Raw genomic sequence first — 13979 nt, forward strand, 5'->3', positions numbered from 1 at the left:
GTTGAAATAAATGGCATTTTCAGACAGAACCCAGTAAAGAGAAGTTCCTACTAAATGGCTTAAGTTTTAAGGAAGTTTCCATGACATATTTTGCACAAGAAGCAGTCTTGGAAATAGGACAAATATTCCCCAAGTTCTCAAATGCTGCAAAGCTTATTATTTAAAATAGGCTGACTAACCAATTTATCTGATCACGTTGTCTTTTTAGCCTATTACAACCTGCTCGTTAGGCTTTGAAAGAAAATCGCAGGACCATAGTTTATTACATCCGTCAGTTATTCGAGAGACATTGTCAACAAATAAACTTTGTGCTAACCTTCAAATTAAAATAACTACCTAGAATTTACCAGAGATCTATTCTGGGGGAGACCAATTCATTAGCTTTAACAGTATATTTAATAGGAAATAACCTTTTGGATAAAATGCATAACTAATGGATTTTTCTCTCCAAATGATTGGACAAACTCACAAAGCACGAGTAAAAAGAGACAAAGAGCTTTACAATTGAGTTGAAGTATATAAGTCAAACATGATCACTATTCCAACTAAATGATTTAATCAAAAACCGTGTTAAAATAATTTCCTTCTCCTGCTGAGGTGACTGAATTTACCAGCTCTCACTCTTATCGTGCTGGCCACTTAAAATATTCAGTGATGAATCTGGAATTCTGGTCTATAGTCTGCAGGAAACACAGGTGGAAACCAGTGGAATAACATTGGCTATCTTGTCTTTATAGGCCAATCAAAAGTTTTCGAAGAGGGAAATGCTGCTGCCATCGATTTACCTCAAAATATTCTCTGGGCAATCAACAAACTTTTCTGTTGGTCTCAGCTGTAACCAGATAACGTGTTTGTCTTCAAAATGATATTGGTTGAGCGATAAATATTGTCCAGAACACCAGGAAGTAATACCCTTTCCTGGATTATGCTAAAATCCATTATATCCACCCGAAAAGGCAGACGAGGCCTAGGTTTAAAGCCTCTTCTCTCTCAGTACTGCATTGAGTGTCAGCATAGATTAGGTACTCGATTCTCAGCAAGGCTTTTAATTCAGAGGGGAGTGTGCAACAACTAACAAGCCATTGCTCTGCATTTGAGATAAAGCTGAATTTATTACCCTTCAAGATTCCTCATGCAATATAGCCTCATGCAAAAGAGCACATTATTATCTTTATTAAAGTACCTTCTTTAAGATCTTTAAATGAATACTGCAATTTACAAGGGAATGATGATCAGTGCCATTTTATTTAGACAAATGAGAAGTGAAAGTTGGATAAAGATGATTTGTGAAGCTGTGTTTAGAAATCTGGTATTACAGAAGCTAATTCAAAGCAAGTCACAATACTCTGCATTTATCTGAAGTCAGATGAATGAAGTCACAAGTGGCCCTCTGTGTCTAACATTCAGATTAAAAGCACATTGTTATTCTTTCAAATTTAAACTAATCATTGTATCCAATTAGTCACCCCTCATAATATCTTTCTTTTCTTTATTCTATCATGGGCAGGGCCAGCATTTGTTGCCCACCCTTGAACTGAGTGGCTTGCCACTCCATTGCAGAGGGCAATCAAGAGTCAACCACATTACTGCGGATCTGGTAGGCCAGACCAGGTGAGGATGGCAGATTTTCTTCCCTAAAAAGGACATTAGTGACCCAGGTGGGTTTTTACAACAATGGACAAAGGTTTCATGGCCACCATTACTAAGATTAACTTTTCAATTCCACATCATCATTCAAATTCAAATACCACCAACTGTGGTGGAATTTGATCCCTTGTCCCCAGAACAAGCCTGCGCTTCTGGATTACTAGCCCAGTGACATTACCACTATGCCACCATCTCCCCATATCTCCTGTGGCTCAGTGTGCACTCTATTAAAGTAGAAAATCATCCCATTGGAATTAAAGACTATATAAATATGCACTTGTTTTACAGATCAAGGTCAGTAGTGCACTTAGTTACCACTCTGATAGTCTCTTGAATATTTAAACTCTGACTCATGTCCCACACCAACACTTTGTTTACCACTCTTTCCCTGTGTATAACCCCCAAATACTTTTATTATCCTCTACCACAGTGGCAGGTGAGTGTGTGGGATTGAACAAGTGCTCAAAACTTATTTTAAATACAGGGATCAAGGGGTTAATATGATCTTGTTGGTTAGCCCCATAAAATGGTGTCCATGAACTCTAAATTATTAAAGGATGGCCATTACATTGTCCTCGTTTTGTTTTGGTAAATCCTCTGCTTTGTTGGTGACATTCAACGTAAAAACAGATCTTTAAAATATTTGATTTTCTCTGGATTTCCTGAGTATTTTGAGATTCAATTTATTTTAAAATTTTCTCCCTTCTTTCACATTGAAGTTAAGCCCTGAACCTGTAAAAATGGCAGATTTTTTAAAACTGATAATTGGAATAAACTTTAAGAACCTTTATTAGAAGCTCAGCATCAGTGTTTAAAAAGAACGCTAAATTTGGGAATGCTGTATTTTCAGAGATGCTATCTTTCAGACAAGATGTTAAACTGAGGCCCCATTTATCTTCTCACAGATGTCAAATATTCCCATCTCTGTGGCATCTCTCTCAATCTTCAGACATTCAAAAATGCTTTATAGCCATAGAAGTAGTTCCGAACTATATTTACATTGCTGTGTAGTTAACTTGTGCACAGCAAGGTCCCACAAATTTCAATGAGTTAAATAACTAGATAATCTGATTCAGAAATGTTGGTTGGGGGACAGATTTTGTCCAGGATATTTCAAGGAGCATCACAGGGTCTTTTCCATCTACTTGGAGAGCAGAAGGGGCCTCAGTATCCCATCTGATCCAAAATACCCAGCCTCTGACAACGTGACATTCCCTCAGTACTGCACCAAAGGTGTCAGCCTAGATTATGTGCTTTTATCTGGAGTGGGGCTTGAATACACAGCAGTGAGACTGATAGTGCTGAGCCATGATTAACACTTCAGACTGTCTTAGCTTCCCTTATATCTATCTCCTCAGCTAAATGACTACTCTGCAACTGGCCCTGTTAATATGAGAACTAATGGCATCACTGATGATCGTCAGTTAAGAAGAATGCAACTCATAAGCTAGTGTTGAGGCCATAATCAGATCAGCCATGATCTTGCTGAAAGGCGGAGCAGGCTTGAGGGACCTACTCTTGCTCCTAATTTGTATGTTCATAAGGAGTTCAGTATTGTGATTATGCCTGCAGGCCCATTTAGTAAATCTATGGTAGTTGTGGTTTCTTGCAATCTCTGTTAACAACTGGAAAATCTCTGTAGTCCTATAATTAACCAAACTGACAAGTAAGGTATTGGAAAAATGCTAACTGTCTTAAACAAACCGCAAAATACACTCAGACTCTCTTGGAATCTTTCAAGAAAAAACGTGGCCAATGTAGTAACAGGAAGGAAGCTGCAGCTCCTAGTTTGTTTTACATATTCTTGTAAAATTGAACAAGGATAAGGTGAAGAGAAACCAAAATAAAAAGTTGGTTAGAAACTTCCATATTGGCAACCTGAAAGGCAGGGATTGCATAAGAGGAGCAGACATGTGAGTAAACATGACAAGTAACTAATAAAAAAGACTCCAAATAAGTAATGGTACAATGTTATTAGCACAAGGAGTACTCACTAGACAATTCATCAGGTTCAGTCTTCAAACTAGATAGATCTTCCAGAGAGTTTTCATTTCCTTCAGCACCAACTCCTCTCCCCCTGGGTCCCATCATATTGGAGCGTCTCCTTTCATGAATCTCATCAGAGATCATCTCTAGGTTCTTCAAGGCAGCTTTGTACTGCCCTTTGGCTGCTGACAGCTTGGCCTGTAGCTCATCTACATTTTTCTTTAGTTGCTATCAAATCAAAAGCAGAGGACTTAAAATGCAATCACATTTTCCAAAATGTGTACAATTTGATAAAGGTTTAGTTAAATCCTGCATCAGCATCAGATCCTGATTATCGAACAGTTATGGGGCTAGGTTCACTTTCTGTCAAAATCTCCCAATCTCTTAGACCACAATATTGGAGGTAAATGGACAAAATTTATTCCAAGGACTAAATTTTAATATTCACATAACATACAACTTACAGCACCGAAACAGGCCATTCAACTCAACTGTACTCTGTCAGTATTTATACTCCTTACAAACCTTCTCCTGCTCTAATTATCTGTTCCCACCAGATATCTTATCCCTCTATTCCTTTCTCCCTCACATTTGCATCAATTCTCTCCTTAAGTGTATCAATATTATCTGCTTCAGCCGCTCCCATGTGGCAACGAATTCTACTTTCTCATCACCCTGCGCTCATGAAGGAATTCTAACATTTGAGGATTTTAACTTGTCACTGCACTAACCCAGTTTTTTTTTTTTATACATCCATCTCTGATAGAGAAATTGCAGATACTAATTTTACGTAGAATCAGGAGTAGGCCACCCAGCTCCTCAAGCTTTGTCTTGCCTTTCAATCAGATCACGGCTGATCCCCATCTCAGCTTCATTTTCCCACTTTGTTTCATATCCCTCAATACGACAATGAGAAAGGGGACTGGAAATACAGGACTGAAGGTGTTGTATCTGAATGCACGCAGTATACGAAATAAAGTAAATGAGCTTGTGGTGCAGATTGAAATTGGCAGGTATGATGTGGTGGGCATCACGGAGACATGGCTGCAAGGGGATCAGGACTGGGAGCTAAATATCCAAGGATATACATCCTATCGAAAAGATAGGCAGGTTGGCAGAGGGGGTGGGGTTGCTTTGTTAGTAAGAAATGAAATTAAATCGATTGCAAGAAATGATGTAGGGTCAGATGATGTAGAACCTGCGTGTGTAGAGTTGAGAAACTGCAAAGGTAAAAAAACCATAACGGGAGTTATGTACAGGCCTCTGAACAGTAGTCAGGATGTGGGGCACAAGATACACCAGGAGATAGAAAAGGTGTGTAAGAAAGGCAAGGTTACAGCGATCATGGGGGATTTCAATATGCAGGTAGACTGGGAAAATCAGGTTGGTAGTGGATCCCAAGAAAAGGAATTTGTGGAATGTCTACGAGATGGTTTTTTGGAGCAGCTTGTGGTGGAGCCCACTAGGGAACAGGCAATTCTAGATTTAATGATGTGTAATGAGGCAAATTTGATAAGGGAGCTTAAGGTGAAGGAACCCTTAGGAGGAAGTGACCATAATATGATAGAATTTATCCTGCAACTTGAGAGGAAAAAGCTGGAATCAGATGTAACAGTATTACACTTGAATAAAGGCAACCACAGAGGCATGAGGGAGGAGCTGGCCAGAACTGACTTGGAGATGAGCCTAGCAGGAAAGACAGTGGAACAGCAATGGCAGGAGTTTCTGGGAGTAATTTGGGAGACACAGCAAAAATTCATCCCTAGGAAGAAGAAGCATACTAAAGGGAGGACGAGGCAACCATGGCTGACAAGGGAAGTCCGGGACAGCATAAAAGCTAAAGAGAAAGCATACAATGCAGCGAAGAGCAGTGGGAAACCAGGGGATTGGGAAGCCTACAAAGACCAAGAAAGGACAACTAAAAAAGAAATAAGGAGGGAGAAGATTAAATATGAGGGTAAACTAGCCAGTAATATAAAAGAAGATTGCAAGAGGTTTTTTTAGATATATAAAGGGTAAGAGAGAGGCAAAAGTGGACATTGGGCTGCTGGAAAATGATGCTGGAGAAGTAATAGTGGGGAACAAAGAAATGGCAGAGGAACTGAGTAGGTACTTTGCGTCAGTCTTCACGGTGGAAGACACGACTAACATCCCCAAAGTTCAAGAGAGTCGGGGGGCAGAGGTGAGTATGGTGGCTATTACCAAGGAGAAGGTGCTAGGAAAGCTGAAAGGTCTGAAGGTGGATAAATCACCTAGGCCAGATGGATTACACCCCAGAGTTCTGAAGGAGATAGCTGAAGAGATAGTAGAGGCGTTAGTGGTGATCTTTCAGGAATCACTGGAGTCAGGGAGGGTCCCACAGGACTGGAAAATCGCTAATGTACCCTCCTGTTTAAGAAGGGAGTGAGGCAAAAGACAGGAAATTACAGGCTGGTTAGCCTGACCTTGGTCATTGGTAAGATTTTAGAGAACATTATTAAGGATGAGATTTCAGAATACTTGGAAGTGCATGGTAAAATAGGGCAAAGTCAGCATGGTTTCATCAAGGGGAGGTCATGCCTGACAAATCTGTTAGAATTCTTTGAGGAGGTAATGAGTAGGTTAGACAAAGGACAGCCAATGGATGTTATCTACTTGGACTTCCAGAAGGCCTTTGACAAGGTGCTGCACAGGAGGCTGCTCAGTAAGATAAGAGCCCATGGTGTTAGAGGCAAGGTACTAGCATGGATAGAAGATTGGCTGTCTGGCAGGAGGCAGAGAGTGGAGATAAGGGGGTCCTTCTCAGGATGGCGGCTGGTGACTAGTGGAGTTCCGCAGGGGTCAGTGTTGGGACCACAACTTTTCACTTTATACATTAATGATCTAGATGAAGGAACTGAGGACATCCTGGCTAAGTTTGCAGATGATACAAAGATAGGTAGAGGGACATTGAGTATTGAGGAAGCGGGGAGGCTGCAGAAGGATTTGGACAGGTTAGGCGAATGGGGAAAGCAGTGGCAGATGGAATACAACGTGGGGAAGTGTGAGATCATGCACTTTGGTAGGAAGAATAGAGGCATTGACTATTTTATAAATGGGGAGAGAATTCAGAAATCTGGAGTGCAAAGGGACTTGGGAGTCCTAGTCCAGGATTCTCTTAAGATTAACTTGCAGGTTGAGTCGGTAGTTAGGAAGGCAAATGCAATGTTGGCATTTATTTCGAGAGGACTAGAATATAAAAGCAGGGATGTGCTGCTGAGGCTTTATAAGGCTCTGATCAGATCACATTTAAAATATTGTGAGCAATTTTGGGCCCCGTATCTCAGGAAGGATGTGCGGGCCCTGGAGAGGGTCCAGAGGAGGTTCACGAGAACGATCCCAAGAATGAAAGGCTTAACATATGAGGAACGTTTGAGGACTCTGGGTCTATACTCGATGGAGTTTAGAAGGATGAGAGGGGATCTGATAGAAACTTACAGAATACTTTAAGGCCTGGATAGAGTGGACGTGGGGAAGATGTTTCCATTAGTAGGAGAGACTAGGACCTGAGGGCACAGCCTCAGAGCAAAGGGAAGACCTTTTAGAACAGAGATGAGGAGAAATTTCTTTAGCCAGAGAGTGGTGAATCTATGGAATTCATTGCCACAGAAGGCTGTGGAGGCCAGGTCATTGAGTGTATTTAAGACCGAGATAGATAGGTTCTTGATTGGTAAGGGGATCAAAGGTTACGGGGAGAAGGCGGGAGAATGGGGTTGAGAAACTTATCAGCCATGATTGAATGGCGGAGCAGATTCGATGGGCCGAATGGCCTAATTTCTGCTCCTATGTCTTACGGTCTTATGGTCTAATACCCTTACCAAAGATAAATCTATCTAACTCAAGTCTCGAAAGGTCAAATTGACTCCTGGCCTCCACAGCCTTTTTGGGGGAGAGTGTTCCAGATTTTCACTATCCTTTTTATGAAGAAGTGCTTTCCACTATCACTCCTCAATGGTGCATTAACTGAGAGGTGAACCTATATAACAAAATTCAGCAGCTAGTATGAATCAAAGCATTTGGTACGCTTGCAACACAACCATGGAATTATACAACAAGCACTTCAATATTTGGCAAATCAACAAACTAATTTAAATTGTAAACAAAATTAAATAGAATATCAAATTATCATGTTATTCCAAGTGTACCAGAAACCCATTCTGCATTAATAATTCTGTAGATTTGAACATTGCTTTAACTGCAAGTAGCTTGTAGGCTGGGATTTGAGTTGTTATTTCTTGAGGAACTATAGTGTAGAAGTAAGGATGATGTACTTAAAACTGTAACCTCAGATCAGTGTTAGGAATCACCAACAGCAAACCCTTTGGAACAGATGAGGGAGACGCATTAAAATAGGGCAACTTATTTTTCCCTTTCTATTAATTCCCTTCCCTTTGCCTCCTTGCTGCTATTGACTACTTGCTCAGATCCAGTTCTAGGACTCCAGTAGCCCTTTAATAGACGCATCACCACCAGGCCGCATCCTCACCTAGTGCTCACTTCCAGGAGGGATAGTTAGCTACTGAGCAGAAATGGGAACCCTGGAGAGCAGAAAAAATATAAATACAGAGAGTGGGGTTCAGGAGAAAAACCTATCCCCACCCCAAAAAAAAACACCTGATTACAGTGTCTGGACACACTGCTAAGGACCAATGACTGCTCAGTCAGCACTAGCCTCAGCACCTCAACTCTCACCATTATCTAGCCTGCTTGTAGAGGGACTGATGGTGATAAATAACTCCATAAACTAACGATCAGGGTAATAAAATAACCAACCTTTCATTAGTATTATGCTAGACCAGTGTTGTCCAATATATTAGCTACTGGCCACAAGGACAGCTGGGAATCCAGATGTAGCTAACCGCATTTCTGATTGGTAAAGAATAAATGATAATAGGTATGATTATTGGCCATGTGATTTCAATATTTATATTTGCATGGCCTATTCATGTGAACTTTGCCTTTTTGGTGCAGTTAGTAGTTAAATCACAAGAAAATCAGAGTGTTTCCAGCGTTTTTGATCGCCATCGCTGCTTCCTTGGCTACTGAATATACATGTGTGAAACACATTTACCTATATTGGGTATGTGCAAGGCATTCTCGACTAAAATGCACATGTGTAAGGCAATTGTAACACTTATGGTTGGTCAACAATTCATACTGGGTTTCTCCCATATCCGCAGTAATACAAGCACTGGATCCCAACTATAGCACAGAGAATTTCAAGAAAATGCTCACCTCCAGCTGCAGGTAATATTTTCCTTTGAGTTCAAAATAAGGTCTAAACAAGAGAGAAAATACACATATTACAAATGGCTGTAAAATTCAATTCTATATCAATTATGGTTAACTATATAAAGGTGGAGGTTATTGACTTGGGTTGTTACTTGAGCACATATGAAGGAACACTCTGATTCTGTGGTGTGCTGAGTTAAGAAGTATATGCTTGTGTAATGTCTCACATTGTGAACGAATCCAAACCGAGTAAAGATCAGCTATGGTTTTATCCTTCACCAACTGGCTATCAGGAATATAACACAAGGTCAAAACCAAAGACAATACTGTCTTTTTGAATGAGCTGCTAACTTTTCTTCGCAAGAGATACAAAAGAAAGAACTGGCATTGATGCAGTGCCTATCACAACCTCAGGGCATCTCAAAGCAGGTGAGGGTGTGAAGGATGGGGAGCAGGGTGCACAGTTTTATTGGAAATCACTCACTTGGATTTATTTATGGCTCGTTTTAGTTTCTTCTCCAATTGCTTCATCCTGCTCATTGCTGCGTTGTACTTCATAGCTGTGTCTTTGTGTAACAGTTCACTCCTCGTCTTGGTCTGTTCTGCTTCCATGACCTGGGACAGAGAAATAATGATAGGTGACAGCTCTACTCAAACGTCATGAACATGTAATGATGGCCTTTAAAAAAATGATGGCCTTTAAAACAATAAAGCACACTTCGCGAGGTTCAGCATCAGAAGGTCCACCTGACCTTAGTCTACTATTCATAGTTTGTTTCAATTTTATTGCCTTATAACTGCAGAAATCTCACAGCTTTCATTGTCCAACTGCTCAGTCACACATCTCACACCCTGCCCTGTGAAATCTATTTAATTCTGAATAATTAAGGTGAGATTTCATTCTTACAGATTCACACATTGAGGGAGACTGGTAATGGGTCAGGAGTTCCTTTTCATTCATTAGCAGGCTTTGCAGTGACTCTTCAACTCAGCCACAGGTTTACCACCTGGTTTCCTGACCAGAAGGGTGGGCAGGATGATGGGCCAAATCTGTCAAAGGAACGGTGTCTAGTTCAAGGGACCCTGGCAGGGGTCAGAGTTGCTGAACTGCACACACATGCCTCAGTCACCCTTCACAAGTGTTGTTTTTCCCTCCTCTCCACACAAGCCATTTCTCACACTCTCAACTCTCTGCTTTCTCTCTTTGCAGGAGGAGAAAGCAAAGAACTGCAGGGAGAGGCAACGACCTGGGGTGCTGGTAGGGGCGGAAGGGGGTTCCAGCGATAGCCACCTTGCCACGGGCAATGGGTGCCCACCTGCACCAGTGGGAAGGAGGTCTTGCACCAGGAGGCTGCAGATATCACCCATGACTTTACTTGAAAGCCTAAGCCTCATGAGGCACTAGTGCTCACACAACAGGAGAGCTGATCCTCTGCCTGCAGAATCTGTGATTGGGTATCGCTTCCTTGGAGCTGGAAATCTACGTCCATCCCCTCTGTCCTGTGGAGCAGTATGTGGGTTAGAAAGGAGTTGGTGTTGCTCCTCTTGTTCCTCAGAGGTGCAAGGCAGAGCTGCTCCCCATGCCGTGGTGAAGGATGACAGCAGAGAAGTGAAGTTCATGGTGAACACATGACAGGTGAACTGACTTCCAAGAAGTTGGGATTTACCTCTCGAGCAGTGAAAGCACACTTGCTGTGAGCCCCAGCCTCTCACCTGGCCATGACTGCAGCTCTTCAGTTTCACTGTTTGAAGGCTTTTCAGCCCATCAGTTTCACTGAAGAACTCCCACTGTGCCCTCACCTCCATCACCTCGGCAAGCTCCACACAGCTTAAGAAACCTGCGCGCTGGCTGTTAAAGCCAGAAAGCTAGGTTAATTTTACAATTAAGTCCCTCTTTTAAAATGGAATCACTTCCTCAACAGCTCCCCAGTCACTGGCAAAGGTATCCAGGTTAAACCCAGAAGTGGGCAGGGTCTTGTCAGATTCCCAACCTGATGCCACTTTGAGTCTTTAACCAACCTCTCCCCACCACCAACACCTGAACCTGTCTCCCCTGGACGTTAGAATTCAGCCCTTAGATTGGATTTTGAAAATACATGTAGGCACCAACAGTCACTATTTCTTTTAACTGGTTTACATTTTCAAGTCATATATATCTGCAAATGTGTTTTTTTTAAACCAGTCAGTGATTAAAGATCTGACAAGGGACTTGACCTATAGGTAGCTCCATCAACACCAGACACCATTTGGGATTGCACAAAGCTCCACTTGAATTTATAACTAAATTTGGGGAGAAACAAATTCATCTGCCATGCTACACTGTGTGGACTGCCATAATAGCACTTTTAAAAAGCCTAAGATTGAATTAGAATTCAACGGCAAAAATAAGGAATAACTAAAGCGACTCACTCAAGATGTGCAACTGGTTTCTGCTTTTCCATTTCACATTGGTAGGAAATGAATTGTCTAAAGTGCAGACACAACAATCTACTTTTAAACTATAATGCTCAGAACTTCAATAGTCTATCACTTGGTACAAGAAGCCAAATGTCCACAAGTGGACGACTATTTACGCAGAAGGTGGCAAAACAAAACTAAAAGGGTGAAATTCCTCCCCAGTAACTGTAGTTGGAGTCATTATAGTTACAAAATGGGGATTTTCTATTTTATAGTCAAGCCCAGTGACAAATAAAACACTACAATACCCAGAGGGATTTAAGAACATCACAAAATGCTTTTTTTTTTACAATTACACAGGGGTACTTGCCACAGATTGCCACCTCCCTGGCACTGACTGCAGGATTTCTCATCCTTGCCTCACAGTGCAAAGATTTCCAGAAAGTTACAGGAATAGATTGGGCAAATGGAAATTCCAGATCATCAGTTTGCAGGGAATAAACATGTAACTTCCTGACAACAGCTGCAGCCAATGAGAGGTTTTCAGCTCAGACTGTAGCAATCTGCAGCTCTAAATGAGGAAGTGTGGTGGTAAGAGAGCAAGGAACCTAGCACAGCAGAGCTTGTTCTCTTTAGCACAAAGAAGGCTATGAGGACATTTAACAGATTTGTTCAAATTTATTAAGGGTTTTGATAGGGTAGATAAGGAGAAACTGTTTCCAGTGGCAGAAAAGTCATTAGTCAGAGGACAATGATTTAAGATAATTAGCAGAACAATCAGAAGAGAAGTTTTTTTTTAAACGCAGCAAGTTGCTACAACCCGAAATGCTTTAACTGAAAGGGCTGAGGAGGCAACTTTAATAGCAACTTTCAAAAAGGAATTGGGTAAATACTTGAAAAGGAAGGATCAGCAGGGCTATGAGGAAAGAGCAGGGGAACTCATTGGATAGCTCTTGTAAACAGAAGGTATAGGTATAATGGGCTGAATGGCCATGTTCTATGCTGTAAGATAATTGAAGTTGAGCAGCAGTCCTAGAGTTGGACCAATACTAACACAAGGGTGTTTCAGCAGCAGTTGCTTTTACACTGAAGACAGCAATAACTCGGGGTTCAACTGAGGAAGTGTTATATTTCACAGAGCCAGTGCTGGTGGCAACCAGCTTACAGGATCTTTATCAAAATGTACTGCATAGAAACATTTACAGCACAGAAGAAGGCCATTTGGTCCATATTATCCATGCTGGCTGAAAGAGGGTTATCCAGCTCCTTCGTCTCTCACCCTGGAGGTTACAGCGCCTCAAGTGTACATCCAAGTGGTTTTTTTAAAAATACGATGAGGGTTTCTGCCTCTACCAGACTTCCAGGCAGTGAGCTCCTATGCCCCATTGTTATTAACCTCTTTGCTAATGGAAATAGATTCTTCCTATCCAGTTTATCTAGGCCCCTCATAATTTTATACATCTCAATTAAATCTTCCCTCAGCCTCCTCTTTTACAAAGTAAACACCTCAGGCTACCCAATTTTTCCTCAAGTCTATAATTCTCCATTTCTGCATGGTAACATCCTCATAAATCTCCTCTGTACCCTCTCCAGTGCAATCACACCCTTTTTGTGATGCAGTGACCAGAACTGTGTGCAGTATTCTAGCTGCCATCTAACTAGTGTTCTGTACAGTTCTAGCATAATGTCCCAGTTCTTATGCTCTATGACAGACGCTATGGTTCAGCCAATAAAAGGAAGTATACCATATGCCTTCTCAAGCATCTACCTGACTTGTTACTGTCCCATCCAGCAGAGGCTCGTTATCTCCAAAAAAGCACTAATGCCCACCCCCTACCCCCAGAACTACACAAAGGCTCTTTACATTTCCAAAGCAGAATTCTGACCACCAGAAACAGGGTGTCTGGGAGGACAAAGGGACTCTGAACACCTCTGTTAAACATGTCAAGATTTCAGACCTGGAAAATACATCCTTTGTCCAAAACCCAGGAGAAGTAGTGGGAGGTATGTCACATGACCTCCCCCAAGCTGCTAGATCCTGTAATATTGGTATGTGGAACTGAACCCAGGCAGTCTGCCATTTTCCATCAACAGAGCAGCAACTGAACCAGGTTTTAAATTACCTGGCCTTCTTCTACACTGTGTACCACTGGGACATCTGAACTTCTGTATCTGTGCCTACAAGACTAATTCACCTTTATGTGCCTTCTTCCATCGTGGAAGTCATTACTTCTGGAGAAGCGGATCATCCTGCAACAGTTTCAGTCTGCTAACCTCTGAAGGGATTTTTTGATTCTGGATTCACATGAAACCATTATTCTTATTTTGTCAGTGGTCTTTGTCCTAAACCCCTTTCTTTCCCTTATCCTTCTTTTATTGTGTGAATGCAAAAACGGGTGGATATTGCGAACCCCCTTCCTGCGTTTAGTGTGTGTGAAATAAATTAAACTTCTGGTTTTTACCCTATCTCGAGTTTGTTGTGGAGTTATTGATATAGGATTGGATCACTCCAAAACTGAAGGGTTGGGGTCGATAAATCACTGCTTACAAAAGGGGAAAATCAAAACTCAAAAACACCATTCTGTTCATGGATGGGTAGTGAGATGAGAAATCAGGGCTGTTTAAATTTAACCCCCCATTCCTGTCTGTAGCATCACCTTCAGTGATCTCTGGACAAGCACTCAAAGGTTCACTCTGAA

At 41.6% G+C, this 13979-nt stretch overlaps 1 protein-coding gene across 2 annotated transcripts in view; it reads right to left on the minus strand.

Annotated features, from left to right (window-relative positions):
- The window catches only part of LOC121276584 (SH3 domain-binding protein 5-like), an 82508-nt gene that overhangs the window by 8611 nt on the left and 59918 nt on the right, over nt 1-13979 (minus strand). For both annotated transcript variants that reach the window (XM_041185167.1, XM_041185166.1), the window contains 3 exons: nt 9368-9498; nt 8887-8929; nt 3642-3861 (listed from right to left, as the gene is read on the minus strand). In XM_041185167.1, the coding sequence (XP_041041101.1) occupies nt 3642-3861; nt 8887-8929; nt 9368-9498 (394 nt within the window). The remainder of the gene's footprint in view (nt 1-3641; nt 3862-8886; nt 8930-9367; nt 9499-13979) is intronic.

This window comes from Carcharodon carcharias, chromosome 3 (genome assembly GCF_017639515.1).
Source record: "Carcharodon carcharias isolate sCarCar2 chromosome 3, sCarCar2.pri, whole genome shotgun sequence".
Lineage (NCBI taxonomy): Eukaryota > Metazoa > Chordata > Chondrichthyes > Lamniformes > Lamnidae > Carcharodon > Carcharodon carcharias.